General features: G+C 41.6%; 1 protein-coding gene across 1 annotated transcript in view; it reads left to right on the top strand.

Annotated features, from left to right (window-relative positions):
• Window positions 1–20,400, top strand: part of LOC126266795 (uncharacterized) — an 81,785-nt gene that overhangs the window by 24,494 nt on the left and 36,891 nt on the right. Inside the window, exons 2-3 of the mRNA XM_049971338.1 lie at window positions 16,748–16,819; window positions 16,899–16,968. Of these exons, the coding sequence (XP_049827295.1) occupies window positions 16,751–16,819; window positions 16,899–16,968 (139 nt within the window). The 5' untranslated portion in view covers window positions 16,748–16,750. The remainder of the gene's footprint in view (window positions 1–16,747; window positions 16,820–16,898; window positions 16,969–20,400) is intronic.

The following is a 20,400-nucleotide window of genomic DNA, read 5'->3' on the forward strand; positions in this document are numbered from 1 at the left end:
TGGCACCAAGGCAGAAGCGACTCTCATCGCTGAAGACGACACGTCTCCATTCGTCCCTCCATTCACGCCTGTCGCGACACCACTGGAGGCGGGCTGCACGATGTTGGGGTGTGAGCGGAAGACGGCCTAACGGTGTGCGGGACCGTAGCCCAGCTTCATGGAGACGGTCGCGAATGGTTTCTCGCCGATACCCCAGGAGCAACAGTGTCCCTAATTTGCTGGGAAGTGGCGGTGCGGTCCCCTACGGCACTGCGTAGGATCCTACGGTCTTGGCGTGCATCCGTGCGTCGCTGCGGTCCGGTCCCAGGTCGACGGGCACGTGCACCTTCCGCCGACCACTGGCGACAACATCGATGTACTGTGGAGACCTCACGCCCCACGTGTTGAGCAATTCGACGGTACGTCCACCCGGCCTCCCGCATGCCCACTATACGCCCTCGCTCAAAGTCCGTCAACTGCACATACGGTTCACGTCCACGCTATCGCGGCATGCTACCAGTGTTAAAGACTGCGATTGAGCTCCGTATGCCACGGCAAACTGGCTGACACTGACGGCGGCGGTGCACAAATGCTGCGCAGCTAGCGCCATTCGACGGCCAACACCGCGGTTCCTGGTGTGTCCGCTGTGCCGTGCGTGTGATCATTGCTTGTACAGCCCTCTCGCAGTGTCCGGAGCAAGTATGGTGGGTCTGACACACCGGTGTCAATGTGTTCTTTTTTCCATTTCCGGGAGTGTATTTTACAAACACTGTGCATCACATCTTAACGAAAAAGAAAAGAAAGACGTAATTTGTTTTTATTTGGACTAAAACATTTTACAGGCGATTTCCAAATGTAGTTTTCCTTTTGACACTTTGTCTTTCATGACATCCGTAAGTTTAGTTTTTCTAGTTCTGCCTTGATGAACATTGAGGAGGAGTAGACGGGTGAGACTTGACTGAGTCATTGTTGATCTGAGTTTTAAGTCGTCTCAAGGCGCAGAATGAGTCTCAGAGGATGCTGACGATACTGGAACTGTCAGAATGATGAGGCGAATAACTTCCTGAAACAGTTCTTTAGCCCTGTCATGTTCAGCAATAAGTTTTCTTTCACTAGAGAATACCTTACATGCTTGTATACCATCGCAATGGTATGCAGCATTCCGAGATGTGCACGAAGCCTGTTCAAGTTGAAGTCTGTTGTATGTACTCCAAGAAATTCTTCCAAACGTTGTATAGATGGAGGATGTGTTTGGGGGGACGTAATAAGTATTTCTTCAAGGTAGAATAGACTTTTGTAGATCCTCTTAGTTGAACCTTCGATCAATCTCATTCAGAAGGAGATCAAGAATTTAAAACAAATCTTTCGTAAATTCTCGTTCTTGAAACAATTCTTTGGGGACAGACGGTGTACTGTGTGTTGTAATTCCTCTGGCATTTTTCTTGGCCATGAGATTTTTGGGACTTTCATGTTAAGGTATTTAGAGTAATCATTGGAATATCAAATACTTCCGTAGTCCTAAGATATGCAAGAGCTACTTGTAGAACCTCTACAGAATGTTTCACTCCGGACACATTAACATTTGGATCCTGTAGGGATCTGGCTAGTTCCTCACAAAGTTCAAACACTTCAGTTACAACTGTTATATAACAAATAGTTTCAAAGTTTTCGAGCCGCTTCGCATAGCCCCGCAGGACTGACCTTCTTCCGTCTCTTAACTGAGCTCCGTACATTCAATATTTCGGTCACCGTTTTCTTGACTCACTCATAGTTTCCCCTGAAAAGTGTCAGTTTCACTCTTACAGCCCTTCGGGTGGGACACATTGGAATAAGTCGTTGAGCTTTTAGTTTTGTATCGTCTCACGATATTAGATGATAGCACAACATCTGCATACACATTTTTCCTTTTAGCGGATTCTAGAATTATATTTGACACGGCTTTCACAGTTATCAGTACATCGCACAAAGGATGTGCTGCAAATTCCTCGACTTGCGCCATAGGGTGGCTGGATTAAGGGTTCCACTGGATGGGTCAGGAGTCCACTACACGCATCAAGCGGCTACACGGGTAGCAGGGGTTGTGTGGCGTGGACTGGGCGGTTTTTTAGGTTAGATGGCCTCGGGCAAGTACAGGAAGGGCAACAGCCTCAAAGGGTGCGGGGCAAAGTCAGGAAATGCGGGGACCAAGCAGCAATCGGTATTGTAATTGCAAACTGTCGAAGCTGCATCGGTAAAGTACCGGAACATCAAGCGCTGATAGAAAGCACCGAAGCTGAAATCGTTATAGGTACGGAAAGCTGGATGAAGCCAGAGATAAATTCTGCCGAAATTTTTACAAAGACACAGACCGTGTTTAGAAAGGATAGATTGCATGCAATCGGTGGTGGCGTGTTTGTCGCAGTTAGTAGTAGTTTATCCTGTAGTGAAATAGAAGTGGATAGTTCCTGTGAATTATTATGGGTGGAGGTTACACTCAACAACCGATCTAGGTTAATATTTGGCTCCTTTTACCGACCTCCCGACTCAGCAGCATTAGTGGCAGAACAACTAAGAGAAAATCTGGAATACAATTCACATAAATTTTCTAAGCATGTTATAGTCTTAGGTGGAGATTTCAATTTACCAGATATAGACTGGGACACTCAGATGTTTAGGACGGGTGATAGGGACAGAGCATCGAGTGACATTATACTGAGTGCACTAACCGAAAATTACCTCGAGCAATTAAACAGACGGAGCGAGGTGGCGCAGTGGTTAGACACTGGACTCGCATTTGGGAGGAAGACGGTTCAATCCCGCGTCCGGCCATCCTGATTTAGGTTTTCGCCGGCCGCGGTGGTCTCGCGGTTCTAGGCGCTCAGTCCGGAACCGCGTGACTGCTACGGTTGCAGTTTCGAATCCTGCCTGGGGCATGGATGTGTGTGATGTCCTTAGGTTAGTTAGGTTTAAGTAGTTCTAAGTTCTAGGGGACTGATGACCATAGATGTTAAGTCCCATAGTGCTCAGAGCCATTTGAACCATTTGAACCATTTAGGTTTTCCGTGATTTCCCTAAATCACTCCAGGCAAATGTCGGGATGGTTCCTCTGAAAGGGCATGGCCGACTTCCTTCCCCATCCTTCCCTAATCCGATGAGATCGATGACCACGCTGTCTGGACTCCTTCCCCAAACCAACCAATTAAACAAAGAACCGACTCGTGGAGATAACACCTTGGACCTACTGATAACAAACAGACCCGAACTTTTCGTCTCTGTAAGCGGATAACAGGGAATCAGTGAACATAAGACTGTTGCAGCATCCCTGAATATGAAAGTAAATAGGAATGCAAAAAGAGGGAGGAAGATTTATCTGTTTAGCAAGAGTAATAGAAGGCAGATTTCAGACTACTTAACAGATCAAAACGAAAATTTCTCTTCCGACACTGACAATGTTGAGTGTTTATGGAAAACCTTCAAGGCAATCGTAAAATGCGTTTTAGACCGATACGTGCCGAGTAAAACTGTGTAGGACGGGAAAACCTACCGTGTTTCAACAAGAAAGTTAGTAAACTACTGCGAAAGCAAAGAGAGCTTCACTGCAAGTTTAAACGCAGCTAAAACCTCTCAGACAAACAGAAGCTAAACAAATGTCACAGTTACCGTAAGGAGGGCTATGCATGAAGCGTTCAGTGAATTCGAAAGTAAAATTCTATGTACCGACTTGACAGAAAATCCTAGGAAGTTCTGGTCTTACGTTAAATGAGTAAGTGGCTCGAAACAGCATATCCAGACACTCTGGGATGATGATGGCATTGAAACAGAGGATGGCACGCGTAAAGCTGGAATACTAAGCACCTTTTTCCAAACCTGTTTCACAAAGGAAGACCGCACTGCAGTTCTTTCTCTAAATCCTAACACAAACGAAAAAAATGGCTGACATCGAAAAATGTATCCAAGGAATAGAAAAGCAACTGAAATCACTGAACAGACGAAAGTCAACTGGAATTGACGGAATACCCATTCCATTCTACACAGAGTACGCGAAAGAGCTTGCCCCCTTTCTAACTGCTGTGTACCGCAAGTCTCTAGAGGAACGGAAGGTTCCAAATGATTGAAAAACAGCACAGGTAGTCCCAGTCTTCAAGAAGGGTCGTCGAGCAGAAGCGCAAACCTATAGATCTATATCTCTGACGTCGATGTGTTGTAGAATTTTAGATCGTGTTTTTTACTCGCGTATCATGTCGTTTATGGAAACCCATAATCTACTCTGTAGGAATCAACATGGATCGTGTGAGACCCAACCCGCATTATTTGTTCATGAGACCAGAAAATATTAGATACAGGCTCCCAGGTAGATGCTATTTTCCTTGACTTCCGGAAGGCGTTCGGTACAGTTCCGCACTGTCGCTTGATAAACAAAGTAAGAGCCTACGGAATTCGAACCAGCTGTGTGGCTGCATTGAAGAGTTGTTAGCAAACAGAACACAGCATGTTGTTCTCAATGGAGGAACGTCTACAGACATTAAAGTAACCTCTGGCGTGCCACTGGGGAGTTTTTGGGACCATTGCTTTTCACATCATATATTAATGACCTAGTGGACAGCGTCGGAAGTTCCATGCGGCTTTTCGCGGATGATGCTGTAGTATACAGAGAAGTTGCAGCATCAGAAAGTTGCAGCGAAATGCAGGAAGATCTGCACGCATAGGCACTTGGTTCAGCGAGTGGCAACTGCCCCTTAACATAGACAAATGTAATGTATTGCGAATACATAGAAAGAAAGATCCTTTATTGTATGATTATATGATAGCGGAACAAACACTGGTAGTAGTTACTTCTGAAAAATATCTGGGAGTATGTGTGCGAAACGATTTGAAGTGAAATGATCATATAAAATTAATTGTTGTAAGGCAGGTGCCAGGTTAAGACTCATTGGGAGAGTCCTTAGAAAATGTAGTTTATCAACAAAGGAGGTGGCTTACAAAACACTTGCTCGTCCTATACTTGAGTATTGCTCATCAGTGTGGGATCCCTACCAGGTCGGGTTGACGGAGGAGATAGAGAAGATCCAAAGAAGAGCGGCGCGTTTCGTCACAGTGTTATTTGGTAAGCGTGATAGCGTTTCGGAGATGTTTAGCAAACTCAGGTGGCAGACTCTGCAAGAAATGCGCTCTGCATCGCGGTGTAGCTTGCTGTCCAGGTTTCGAGAGGGTGCGGTTCTGGATGAGGTATCGAATATGTTGCTTCCCCCTACTTATACCTCCCGAGGAGATCACGAATGTAAAATTAGAGAGATTCGAGCGCGTACGGAGGATTTCCGACAGTCGCTCTTCCCGCGCACCATACGCGACTGGAACAGGAAAGGGAGGTAATGACAGTGGCACGTAAATTGCCCTCCTCCACACACCGTTGGGTGGCTTGCGGAGTATAAATGTAGAATGTTGATGTAGATGTAGATGTAGATCACAACTTCTTGAATGATTACAGTCGATTGTGCATCAAGGAATAGACAATATCCCCCTTCTGCGTGGACACACTGTGAGCAGCACAGCGAACAGCTTCAGAAGGAAGACTTCGATAGGGTGATGGAGATGGATACATGCCTTGAACCTGTCATCCTAAATTTGTAATCAAGTGGTTAGGACAAGAACTCGGATAGCGGTGACGATAATATTACGATGTAGACTTTAGAACAAAGTAAAGTAATATTTGGGGTTTTAAAGAGTCATGATTTAAAAAATACGTTTTTAAACATATCGATAGCATACATAGTGTATGAGAACATCTCAGGCTTTCTTGATTAGGCATTTATATCCTAAGAAGTAAGTAGACTATAATTTTCAACATATTGCCCAAGCAGAAATTAACTTTTCCCAGCATGATGTACGCTCTAATTACTCGCGAAAACGCGGCCGGGTAAGTAAGTAAAAATTTTCTTTATTGCGACGAGGAGACCCCTTTATTTTCAAGACACGAATGCTTTAAAATGACACGGTGGGTTACTTGTCGAGATGTCGGAGGTTCTCCGCGTTATCGGTCAGAATTCTCCCGAGTTATTCACAAAAGACGGTTAGTTGTTTCCTTGTTCAGGGGACCATAAATGCGATCTCGCACTGTAACGTCAGTCTAAACTCCTGCCTGTTACAGCGAAAAATATAATAACACACTGACAATTTTTACGTTGTTCTTTTTGCTAGACAAGTTGTGCAGAAACCAGATGGCAGTTATAAGAGTCGAGGGGCACGAAGGGGTAGCAGTGGTTGGGAAGGGAGTGAGAGAGGGTTGTAGCCTCTCCCCGATGTTATTCAATCTGTATATTGAGCAAGCAGCAAAGGAAACAAAAGAAAAATTCAGAGTAGGTATTAAAATCCGTGGAGAAGAAGTAAAACTTTCGAGGTTCGTCGATGACATCGTAATTCTGTCAGAGATAGCAAAGGACTTGGACGAGCAGTTGAACGGAATGGACAGTGTCGTGAAAGGAGGATATAAGAAGAATATCAACAAAAGCAAAATGAGGTTAACGGAATGTAGTCGAGTTAACCCGAGTGATGCTGAGGGAATTAGATTAGGAAATGAGACACTTAAAGTAGTAAAGAAGTTTTCCTATTTGGGGAGCAAAACAACTGATGATGGTCGAAGTAGAGAGGTTATAAAATGTAGACTGACAATTATAAGGAACGCGTTTCTGAAGAAGAGAAATTTGTTAACATCGAGTATAGATTTAAGTGTAAGGAAGTGAAACGTCCCCTTAGAAAAATTATACAAGACAGGTCTATGTGAAACGTCCTCTTTGAACAATTATACACGAATGTGCTTAAACTGACACACAATATTTTTAGCGCAAGGCAATCTGACTTCGAAAGATCCCTACGAAAGAATGGCCCTGACTAACATTAACCTATATGTTTCACAAATCACTTACCTCACAAAAATCTTCGTTACTCGAACTACTGCAATACAGCAAGCGCCACTACCGCCAGCTAACTAAAAGATTCAAACTACGGAAGTCACTAACTACTGAGGCACAGTTAGCAAATGAAAGATTTTAATAGAGAACAAACAATGTATTTACCTTAATAGTCATAATATATATATATATATATATATATATATATATATATATATATATATATATATATATATATCAGTTCATGACACCAATTCTTACAAATTTCAAAACTCCGCCATCTCTCTCCCCACGTCCACCACTGCTGGCGGCTCACCTCCAACTGCGCAACGCTACGCGCTGTTAGCATCCAGCTGCCGCTGCCCAACACTACAATGGCAGACAACAATGCAAACTAGCCACAGACTGCGCACAGCACAGCCAGTGATTTTTCATACAGAGCGCTATGTGGCGTTACCAATAAGAAAACCTAAACAGCCTACTTACAGAAGTCATTTCTGAAAGTATTTGTATGGAGTGTAGTCATGTAGCGAAGTGAAACATTGACGTTAACTAGTTTGGACAAGAAGAGAACAGAAGCTTTCGAAATGTGGTGCTACAGAAGAATGCTGCAGATTATATGGATAGATCACATAACTAATGAGGAGGTATTGAATAGAATTGGGGAGGAGTTTGTGGAAAAACCTGACAAGAAGAAGTGATCGGTTTGTAGGACATGTTCTGAGGCATCAAGGGATCACCAATTTAGTATTGTAGGGCAGCGTGAAGTGTAAAAATAGTAGAGATAGACGAAGAGATGAATACGCTAAGCAGGTGCAGAAGGATGTAGGTTGCAGTAGGTACTGGGAGATGAGGAAGCTTGCACAGGACAGAGTAGCATCGAGAGCTGCATCAAACCAGTCTCTGAACTGAAGACCACAACAACAACAACAACAACAAACCTTTCACGAGAAAGGTTCACACATATCACCTCGAAACTGGAAAATAAATGTGTGTCTCTTTACCTCTTTAGAGGATACTGGAGAAAAATCACTGGATACAATGTGCAAGTTTCACGTTCGTTACCAGAGCAACAATGAATAGCGATGTAGCTACGGCGTGAACGCGAGGTGGTTGTGAACGGAGGGAAAAAGTGGGAATGTAAGAATACTGCCTCACCTCACATTTAGGTTTTCACGTGTTTTATTTCCTTAAATGTTGAATTGTTCGTAGAGTGCGGTGTTTGGTCATTGTTGGCCGGTGGTTCGTCATTTTCGATGGGACCACACATGGATTATTTCTGTGTGACCACGAGATTTAAGTGATCAAAAAACGTTTTGCGCCACCTGCAGATCTGCGAACGTGCCTGGACTTAGATTCAAAGGCAACCAAACAGTAAGTAATGAGGGTGGTGGCAATACTTGTTTCGAACAGTATGGTATTACGCAGGTGATTAGGATAACTGCAAACAATGTAAAAAAAAATAGTGTCAAGAATTCTGGCTTAAGTCTGGCGCTCCTCCGCAGAATTAGGTGCACTGGCCATTCTATAGTTTGCTATACGTCAAAGCCGGCCCTGAGGACCCGATCAGTCTCAACTACTGTTCGAAAGTTCTATGCCATACAATTACATTAGCATGCAGAGGCTGTCCCTGAGCCACAGACTGAAAAATGGAAGAAGGGAGAGGACAGAATGTAGTAGATGTCACAAGATGATTAAGTCAAAAGCAAAAATTGCTACTAACGAAAATGCTGATCCCATATTTGTTGACTGCAGAAATCGTATCAGCCCCCCTTCCCCCTTAGAGTTTGATGTGTGCAGTCCCCCTTCCCTCCCCCCTCCCCACATCCCCCTCGCCCCCGTTGACAAGCCGTTGGCCTGCTGTTCTCTCGCTACTGCACGCTGTCGTTACTTTGTTATAAGATGAGACCGGAACTTTGGGAGAGTTCCTTTTTAAATGCGTTACATCTGTCTTTACTTTGACTCGAATCTGTACGTTTTGCATCTCCGTATTGAAACGTCGCAGTTTTGGGCTGTCTTTTTCTGTCTTTTTTTAGTATAAACGCTTGTTTGATGAAATAAATGACCTTTGTTAAGTATTTGGTTGTTATTTATCCCTTTATTATTAAAAACAACAATGGATGTCGCGATAGAGAAAGTAATAGTTCGTAAGAGTTTTAATTTTCGCTTGTGTGTATTAGAGTTAATTTTCGCTTGTGTTTATTAATATCGGATCATTCCTTCCTAAAAAGTAGCAGTTAGTGCCGGAGCTGGAACGTGGTTTAATTATCATTCTGAATTTCTCGTTGTTTTCAGTTTTCATTGCGACGTTGTGCAATGTGGCTAAACATGCAGAAATTCGGAGTTCCTTTGCTCAGTAAACTGCAGTTATATTAATAGTTTCGGATCTGACGTATTTTCTGCTGACAGTAAAATAAGTCTGTTTAAAATATATGAGCAGTGAGTGAACTACGAAAAGAAATATTTCTCACAATTTCAGTACAAGAAAACATAAAAATACACTTCAAAGGCCAAGAAAGAAAATTTCTTTATTTCTAAAGGTAAATGCAACAGTGAGTCGATAATCGCAGTTTGCATTTGACTTACGTATAGATGCCGGAATCCCTTTGTGGGAACTACAGAATCTTACATTAAAATAATTTTTGTTGAAGTATACAGACGAATATGTGCGCAGTGAGTCAAGTTTGCGAAAATGTTACTTAAGTGAATGTGACGATGAAGTTATGAAAATAATTAAAGATGAGGCAAAAAGTATCCGGTTTTAAATCGGCGAATCAACTGATCGTACAGGTCTTTTTTTTGTCACTGTCGTTGTTGGATAAGGACATCCTTCAGAAGAAAAATCAATGAAACCATTTCTGTCTGAAAAATTTTTCGATTCAACTATCGCACATTTATTTACCCATTCATCACAATTACTGTAACCCGAGGAAATTCAATATGAAAATGTATTACTTTTTACCACAGACATTGTACTATACATGAAAAAGGTTGGGACACTTTGAAAGTGCTATTTCCAAACATCATCACGTGATCTGCGTTGGAGTTGGAATGCGCAAGGCACCAGAAGAGATACGAAGCTTGTTTTCGGATGTCGACAAATTGTTTGCCATCATTAACAAGACCTCAGAAAAAGCCCATCAAAGTTTCAGGCATTTAAAGACATTGCACCAGATATACCTGTGCCTCCTCAGCCTGTTACAACGAAATGGAGGAAATGAATTCAGAAGCAGTTTTCTACGCTTCATATTTTTTGAGAGCAGTATAGCTAAGTTGGTCATCTCTCTGGAGGATGAAGCATCTTTAATTGTGCAAAAAAGATACTTCTCGATTCTTCGGAAGTGCCAAAGACTTAAGTTTCACTGCTCCTGAGTTCAGTTTCTTGCCATACGCTTTACGTCAATGAAGCTTATGGACGATTTGGTGAAAATATTGGAGGGTATGCCAGAGAAATGTGAGTTTCGGAAAAATTCTGATCTTGACAAGCTTAGAAAGATGTCAAAAAATCTATGAAGTGACAATTATGTTGGAGGAGAAATAGACCCTGCCGTAGTTCCATGTTTTAGTTTGCTCCAGCCGCCTGTGCAGATGTTGAACCGTTATTTTCTCAGATGAAAACTGTGTTATCTGACAGGAGACTCAACACCAGTCCGGAAAATTTAGAAAAGCATTCGGATGTCAGGTGCAACCAATAAGCCTATCAGGCATTGTAATACATAAGCTTTCAAGAAACATTTTAATTTTCCTGTCAAGTACGATCATTATTTTGTTTAAAACTTTAAAATTACTTTAAAAATATAATACAGCATGAAGTTGACATGAATTTGCTACGTGTGTGATTGTCTGAATAGTGCAACCTAGAAAATAAATAGGCATAATATAAGGTTTATCTGGATAGCCTTTTATGACCTACTTTAGAGATTTGTAACGCAATTTTGCCAGCTTATTTTAATGATTTATAATGTCTAAAATTTCTGTCCTGGATATAAGCTAAATAAAAGGATGGTCAGGGAAGTAGCTAGTTAGCTACAAAATAATATAGCCGGATGTCTATACTGAACACACAATTTAATAAAGAGGCACACTGTTGTCTCAGAATCTGTATTACATGTAAGCAAGGGATTGATAATTACAATCGAGTTCGGAACCTAGAAAATTTGATCACAGAATTTAAAGTGAACCAGACATCTCGTATAGAACGAACTATCCACACATTAGCTGGATTTTCATCTACATCTACATCTAAACTCCGCAAGCCACCTGACGGTGTGTGGCAGAGGGTACCTTGAGTACCTCTATCGGTATTCCCTTCTATTCCAGTCTCGTATTGTTCGTGGAAAGAAAGATTGTCGGTATGCTTCTGTGTGGGCTCTAATCTCTCTGATTTTATCCTTGTGGTCTCTTCGCGAGATATACGTAGGAGGGAGCAACATACTGCTTGACTCCTCGGTGAAGGTATAGTCTCGAAACTTCAACAAAAGGCCGTACCGAGCTACTGAGCGTCTCTCCTGCAAAGTCTTCCACTGGAGTCTATCTATCATCTCCGTAACGCTTTCGCGATTACTAAATGATCCTGTAATGAAGATCAGTCGGATCTTCTCTATCTCTTCTATCAACCCTATCTGGTACGGATCCCACACCGGTGAGCAGTATTCAAGCAGTGGGCGAACAAGTGCACTGTAACCTACCTCCTTTGTTTTTGCACTGCATTTCCTTAGGATTTTTCCAATGAATCTCAGTCTGGCATCTGCTTTACCGACGATTAATTTTATACGCTCATTCCATTTTATATCACTCTAATGCCTACTCCAAGATAATTTATCGAATTAACTGCTTCCAGTTGCTGACCTGTTATATTGTAGCTAAATGATGAAGGATCTCTCTTTCTATGTATTCACAGTACATTACACTTGTCTATATTGTGATTCAATTGCCATTCCCTGCACCAAGCGTCAATTCGTTGCAGATCCTCATTATTACAACCTCTCGATATACTACTGTATCATCCGCAAAAAGCTTCAGTGAACTTCCGATGTTATCCATGAAGTCATTTATACACATTGTGAACAGCAACGGTCCCACGACACTCCCCTGCGGCACACCTGAAATCACTCTTACTTCGGAAGACTTCTCTCCATTGAGAATGACATGCTGCATTCTGTTATCTAGGAATTTTTCAATCCAATCACACAATTGGCCTGATAGTCCATATGCTCTTACTTTGTTTATTAACGACTGTGGGGAACTGTATGAAACGCTTTGCGGAAGTCAAGAAACACGGCATCTACCTGGGAACCCGTGTCTATGGGCCTCTGAGTCTCGTGGACGAACAGCTCAAGCTGGGTTTCACACGATCGTCTTTTTCGAAACCCATTCTGATTCCTACAGAGTAGATTTCTAGTTTAGGGAAAGTATCTTACAACGAGAACTTTGAATTCCGAACTCCTAAAACTGAAAAAGAGTATTAACTGAAAATTGGACTGCCATATGGACCTTCAAGCAAATATTTTAAACGAAACTTTTGTTCTCCTGATAATTCACGCCCGGGTTCCCGGGTTCGATTCCCTGCGGGGTCAGGGATTTTCTCTGCCTCGTGATGGCTGGATGTTGTGTGATGCCCTTAGGTTAGTTAGGTTTAAGTATTTCTAAGTTCTAGGGGACTGATGACCTAAGATGTTAAGTCCCATGGTAATCAGAGCCATTTGAACCATTTTGAACCTGATCATTATAAAACAAAGAATAGTGAGTTAATATCGTAACGTGCGACCAGCCAGCCATTTGCGTGAGTGAAACACCCGATCACCAGATAGTCGTGTATATGCGCAGTCACGCGCCTGAATCAGTTACCCATCTTGAAGTAGCAGCATTTTCAGTTAAGAACGTGGATCAACCGTCGTTCTCGATATTTTCACAGCCAGAAACAGAACTTTCACACACCTTCAAAAATCAGTTCCCACACGACCGTTACTTTCTCCTCATCACGCCGAAATAACAAAGTACGTCTATTCTGATGCTGTTTCGCAGGCTCAGAGCAGTGTCCGAAATACGTTATTACTCGCCAAGTAGTTTATTAACTCTGAAATTAACATTTTTGCTGAGCTTTCAAGTACGCAATCTTCGTCAGCAGAGGTCAGATTACTCCCAATGGTGACCGTACCTGTACTGCAGCTAGCGCCCCACTCTAGGTATGTTCCTCTACAGTCTCAGTTTTGCAAATGAATGAATTTATATTAACTGTTACAGAGGAAGTTACATTGTTAGGCTCTTCTCTCTTTTCTGCTTTAGTTCACTAATAAAATAATGATCTGTAACCTGAAGGGTTGATAAATGAGTGAAATTATTTTGTGACGTCAGCGCAATCTCTACTTATCCCACAGCAGATCCCAAACGGGAATTCCCCTTGGGCAGAGTCGCTCTGCGCGCTTTTCGTGCCTTGGAAGGTCTACATACGGAAAGAACCTTCTAGAACAACCTCTAGAACCTGCGATTTCCGGCTCGCATGAGACATGCATTCCTTTTCCGGCCACGTCTGCTATCGAGGCCCTGACGTTCCGTAGCTGTTAACCCTCTTCTATGCGTGACGTTTTTGCATATGCCGGCACAGTCCCATTATGCTCTCTGCTACGTGAAGACAGAAGTGAGTTATATGGCGCTCTCATGTCCCTCATGCAAATGATTCGACCTTTCCAAGAGTCCGAAACACGGCGATGTGCTTCACGTACACGTCTTCTGCATATGCGGTATTTAGATTTCCACCTAATAGCCACCATGTTTTCATACTATTCTTCATCTGTAGGAATGGTTTTTTTTTTCTACTGGAAATACTGAAAATAACCTTTCTTAGGGATGAAAATGTAATGAAAGTATACTATGAAAATACTGGATTTACAGCGCATAAAAATTTAAATATGAAAAGTCAATTCTGTTCTCTTATTATTATGTTTATTAACATGAACCAATCCTTTCGGTACTAAGAATAGCAGATTCGCTGTGTGTTCATTTGAGCTTCTTCCCCATAACTTTCGTATAGGTTCAAGACAGTTGCTAGCAGAAGACGTTTTTATGACCAGTGCTCGTAATTAGCTACATCACAGCTATGCCATTTACGAATGGTCTATGGTGTAAAAGTTTTAAATCGTTTTACTCGAGAGATTCGTCCTCGGCATGTATCACCAGTTCAATTAAAAAAAATCCGTGTCAAATTGTCGGTGATTTGCTAACCAGTCGGCTCCTGCCGACTAATGTCGCTTTTCATATAACATAAAGCTCTTTGTTGACTTCTGAGGTCATCAGTCCCCTAGAGCTTTGAACTACTTAAACCTACCTAACCTAAGGCCATCACACACATTCATTCCCGGGGCAGGATTCGAACCTGCGACCGTAGCGGTCGCGCGGCTCCGGACTGTAGCGCCTAGAACCGCTCGGCCACTTCGGCCGGCCTCTTGTATCAAACATGAAGCAAATATGATTTGTATCTGCTGTCATATATGATAGATTAAATTCTTTAGCTAAGTATATTTCTGTGATGTTGTTGCTGATAAAATTATCACACTATAAAATTCTATTCTACGAGTAGCTTTGCGTTCAGAATAGAAAAATTTCAGTCTATAATCTGAAATTTCAAGACAAGTCATCAATCGATCAATCTTAAAAATGTAGTGTTTATCTATTTACTACCGAGCGAGGTGGCGTAGTAGTTAGCACACTGGACCCTCATTCGGGTGGACGACGTTTAAACCCGCGTCTGGCCATCCTGACTTAGGTTTCCCGTGATTTCCCTAAATCACTTCTGGTAAATTGCGGGATGGACGGCCGATTTCCTTCCCCATCCTTCCCTTATCCGATGGGACCGATGACCTCACTGTTTAGTTGCCTCCCCCAAACCAACCAACCAACCTTATCTGTTCGTTCGTTTCCGTTCCTGATACCTACTACTTTCCACAGTGACTTGCTAGTAACAATTAAGCTCCTCCGTTACACTGTTCTGCAGCAAAAATTATTTGCATTCAACCTGTCCTGAATAAGTCACTGCTCTGTTATTTTTTAAAAATTCTGTTGATATATTTAAATAGTGCATCAGTGATTGGTTTCCATACTATCATTCTCCACACAGCTCCCGTCTGACTAAGTGCCTGTCTATTCCTTTGCTATCTCTTCCGTTACAGCGACTGCAAAATTTTTCTGCCTGTCCACAGTCATTGTATTCAGTTCTAACCTATCAACCTGACCTACCAACATTGCTAAGTTATTCAAAATATTGTTGTTACACTTTAAATTTGTTTCACTGCGATACATTTCACGAAAAACAATGTGTTACATGTCCTCTCAGGAAGTAACGTATTCAGTAACTGCTTTGTATGTCATGCGTTTCTCACTCCAACCAGATTTTCACGATGGATTTATTACAACGTTGTTTATTTGCAGACGTTAAACCACCATTCACTATTTGATTCCACTGCTTCGTGTGAGTTACAGAATTACGGTTTCTAAGACAGTACCGATACAGAACACTGGCGAATAAAGAAGCTAAAAGGATAGTTTGGAAATATGTAATAATACAAAAGTGAAATATTCTTCTCTGAAACAAATAAAATGCCATGCATTTTTAATTATTCTTGCTGCATCTGATAACCGAAATGACGTGTTTGCGTTATCCTCTATAGCAACAGCGACATTTTCATTGCTTCTTAATTCTCTGTAGAACTCTGAAGGTCACAAATTAAGACTGCTTAAATGCATGAGATTTATTTCATCATTATTTTAGTGATATGGTTATTTATCTGTGAATCATTATGTACAACATCATTTCACATGTAAGATTTTACAGAAGTGAACTAGATGGTGCATAGGGCAATAATCATATCGTTAAATATTTCTCGAGACTATGAATAGTTGATATTCGCCCCCACCCTCTCCTTCTCCTGTCAGAGTTCAGAGCCTCCAATCCCCACATATCTCACATAGCTACAAAACACCCTCGCCCCCGCCACCTCTTCCTCGTATCACTTCTCTTAAGCAACTTCCGCGAATTGTCATTACTTACCCAAAGGTACTTAGAGCAGAAAAATTTAGAAACCATAACAGAAACAACGATATGTACAAACACATACTAAATTCAACCAAAGTACTCTCGGTCACACAACCTGCATATGTGTATAATTTATAAGTAATTTATATAATATATGTGTGTGCTGGTTAAATTCAAAAAAATCGTTATCCAGGCCGTCAACTGACTGAGGTGTTCCGAAGAGCTAATCGCAACGATGAGCGTATGATGTATATTCAACGTAATTTTCATGCAAACAATTCGGAGATCACAGTTATTTTATGCTCGGAATGGGATGTCTCTAGATTGGGCGGAACCGCAATAAATGGAAACTGTAAAACAACGGAGCTATTAATTACTTCAAATATTTCCAGCTGTGTTTTGTGACCCAAAGCTCGATGTTTCACGAGAGAAGTATGGTCAATATTTGTTAATTTCCGAAAAGTCTATATTATTTACGATGATTTACGGAAATACGCACCCACAGAAGTTGTGATGTTGGTCACCGAATTACGCACTCGCACACACACACACACACACACACACACACACACACACACACACACACACACACACACGGTCGGAGACGTCTCTGGCAAGGTTATTTATAATAAATGCACCAAAATTGTGGCTTGTCTTGTAGCTGATTAAAAATAGTTTATTTCCGAAAGAAATGGTAGAGTAACTGATGTAAAGTTTCCATTATTATGCAGGCTGCACTACAATGTGCAAGATTATTGTTATGCCACCGTGACGCTGTATTACGAGCATTGTTGGGCGATGTACGAGGTTATTGATCGCATCGTCTGTGAATACTAATTATTCTGCTTGTTTGCAGGACATGTTGCAGACGTTCTGCGGACGTTACTCGCTAAAGACAGGCGCCTTTATGTTTGGGATATTTTTTACGGTAAGTAAGGAAACATATATTTTATTCATTATGGTCGCTGGTGAGGCCTGTTTTCATACTAACTGCCTATTCTTTGCAGGTAAATTCGATGGTCCATCTCTTCGTGGGCTTCTTCTTTTTCATCAGTAAAACACGATTCTACAAAGACGGTAAGCTAATGTTATGTCACTCTCATTCCGAACTGTAATAACACAATCAAAGAGCAAAAAGAAACTGATCAGCATACTTAAACCAATATAATGTTTGTTACGTACCAATTTGTGCAAATCAGAACAGATCACACGTTATCATAAGCATCAATAATGCTCGACAAGCACCCTACCTTCCATAAGATAGGGGGTTTTCCACTCTGTCGGAGTCAAAATTGTATACATGGCAGATGATTCCCAGCTGAGTGTGCGGCTTAGCAATATGTAATCACCAATTAAGAGGCAGTAAAGAGTGCCTCTGTAGGTGCTGCGTGCAACTGTGCCCGAGAGAACTGTGCCACCGCTGTGTAGGCTACGTGACAGCGACTTACCGTGATACGTGCCACTAAACCATACACCAACCTGTCATTTCCGTCTGTTCCAGTAAATCGATTAACGTTTCACAATGCACGTGAAGAACTTATCATAAAATTCTAAGTGATTAAGTATATATAACCGTACACCTAATTTTGGTCAATCATGTAGGGTATCACCTACACCGTACTAGAAGCATTATTTAAAAAAAAAAAAGGTGGTAATTACTTAGAGGTAGCCACAAGAATTTTAACCGATACTCCCACTCCTCCAACACAATCGCGGGGCATCGAAATGTCTTGAAGAAGATCCCAGCAGAGGGGTCGAAACGTCGATTATTTTAGAAGGCAATATGACGCGCCTAAAAACTCAGAAGATTATAACTCTAATGACAACGACCACGAAAGCCTATAGACTTGCATAAATTATGTTATGTAGGGCGAAAGATAAAAGTTACTTTCCGGATGAAGTCCTGCCGTTCAGATCGAAACGCAGTATTTTGTTGCCCTAATGTGCCAATAGTGTTCTTGAGAAAGACGATTAATCAGCCTCCGCAACAAAATCTGCTTGCATGTTGCAAAATGGCTCTGAGTACTATGAGACTTAACATCTGAGGTCATCAGTCCCCTAGAACGTAGAACTGCTTAAACCTAACTAACCTAAGGACATCGCACACACACACATCCATGCCTGAGGCAAAGAAATAAATCAGTTTAATCAGTTTATATTTGGACATTTAATTTAACATTGATCATTGTTCCGTTAAAATTTCAGCATATCAAACTTGATTCATAACTATACTGGTGCCTTATTTAGGATTGTGAAAATGTGAGTTTGTAATCTTACGGAACACATTAAATAGGGAGCCAAGATTGGGAAACTACATACAACACTGCATTCATAAAATAACACACGAAGAACGTTGAAACATATCCAAGAGGAAATTAATGACAACCAACCAATTCAATTTTCGCCCAAAGAAGTTATCGACACGAAAATTAGTCTACTTTGCTTATTTTCATTCGTTTATGTCGTATGGTATTATATTTTGGTGTAACTCTTACCATTCTAAAAGGATATTTTTGGTAGAGAAACGGGCGGTTCGGGCAATAAGTGGTGTAAGTTCACGAACCTCTTGTCGACCCCTGTGCACGAGTCTGGGTATTTTGACATTGGCCTCTCAATGTATATATTCCCTACTGTCATTTATTGTTAACAACATCAGCTTATTCTGAAGGATAAGCAGCTTTCACTGAGTTAATACTCGGCAGAAATCAAACCTGTATTTGGATCGTACTTCCTTAACTTTTGTGCAGGAAGGTGTGCTGTATACTGCTGCATCCATTTTAAATAAGCTACCATTAGAATTCAAAAAGCTTAACAGTAATCCACGCGCTTTCAAATCCAAACTGAAGTGCTTGCTCATGGGTCACCCATTTTATTCTGTCGAGGAGTTCCTTGAAAAATTAAGTTGATTCTTGTTGTATTGTTGATTGCGCTTATTTAAACTTAGGGTCTGATTTTTTTCGGGTTCACAAACATATTATTTTTATCTATTATTACTTTTATGTACTGAAACGTTCCATGACCTTGGAGATTTGCTCCTCAGCTTGGTCCTAAGGAACCAGACGTGTAAATAAATAAATCGTCCTTCCAATCTAGACAACTACCTATGGAGAAATAAGAGTGACGCCGCAGTGACAGCACAGTCCCTATTATTGGTGAGTATGCCAGGGTCTAAGTATGCGGAATAGCGGAATAGTGTAGTGTAGCGCGAAATGTGACAAATTAGTCTAAATAATGAGAAGTATGAGGTCGTCCACATGAGTATTAAAAGAAATCCGTCAAATTTCGGTTACACGATAAACCACGCAAATATAAACGCTGTCGCTTCAGTTATACCTAGGGGTTACAACTAAGAACAGCTTGAATAGGAACTATCCCTTAGATAATGTGGGGAAGGAAAACCAAAGAATGCGTTTTATTGGCACTACGCTTGTCTGTCTTCTTCTGGAAACTGATGCGCAATTTGGGATCCTCATCAGACAGGATCGACGGAAGGCATCGAAAAAGTTTAAACTAAGCTCGTTTTCTATAACCTCTAAATAGACGAAAGAGTATCACGGATATGATACGCGATTTGGGATGAGAATCAATAAATCATTAAATCAAAGGCTTTCTTTTCACGAAATTTCAGGCTTGGCGCCTCGTCGGAATAAAAAAAAGTTTTGCTGACGTCAACTTATGCAGGGAGAAATGATCACGGTAGTAAAATGAGAGAAATCAGAGCACGAACGGAAATATTTAAGTGTTCGTTTTTTCCGCGAGCTGTTCGAGAGTGGAAAGGTGGTTCATTGAACGTTTCTGCCAGGCACTTAGGTGTGAATTGCAGATCAGTCACGTAGATGTTGAAGTAGATGTAGTGCAGTGTAGTGTAGCATAGAGGGTATTTTTGTGTTGCGGACCGACACGATTTCCTCTCCTGTGGCAACGTCTCCATCTCAGAGTGACTATTACGTTCCACGTTCTCGGTTACTTGCTGCCTGTATTCGCGTGCGGGCATTGTCCTCCATGGCTTCTTCCAGTACCATAGAAGTTATTCCCTCGCGTCTTAATACATGTCCTATCGTCATGCCCATTCTTCTAGTCTGTATTCTCCATATATTTGTTTGCTCGCTGATCCTTTATACAGCCTTCTCATTTCTTACCAATCCACTAAATTTCTAGTAGGTATTCTTCCTTAACACCACATCTCAAGCGCTTCTGTTCTCTACTGCTCCAGTTTCGCTTCCACACAATGTTGTGATCTAGCTCGAAATTATGTATCGTAAAACCTGTGATGTAACCTTCTGGATTCTGGATGGACACCTATGCGCATGTCAGAGGGAGAACGGTACAAAAAGACATATTTATGATTTCAAATTACTCTTCTGAATCCCTCTCTCTCTCTCTCTTTCTCTCCAGACTGCTCTTTTCTCCTCCTTATATTACTTCCCTTCGCAAGACAGCACACGGTAAAATCTTCTCAGTATACGAGCTGCGTCATTTCGTTAGCTATCTCCGCCATCCTCATCCGGT

The sequence above is a fragment of the Schistocerca gregaria genome, chromosome 4, assembly GCF_023897955.1.
Source record: "Schistocerca gregaria isolate iqSchGreg1 chromosome 4, iqSchGreg1.2, whole genome shotgun sequence".
Lineage (NCBI taxonomy): Eukaryota > Metazoa > Arthropoda > Insecta > Orthoptera > Acrididae > Schistocerca > Schistocerca gregaria.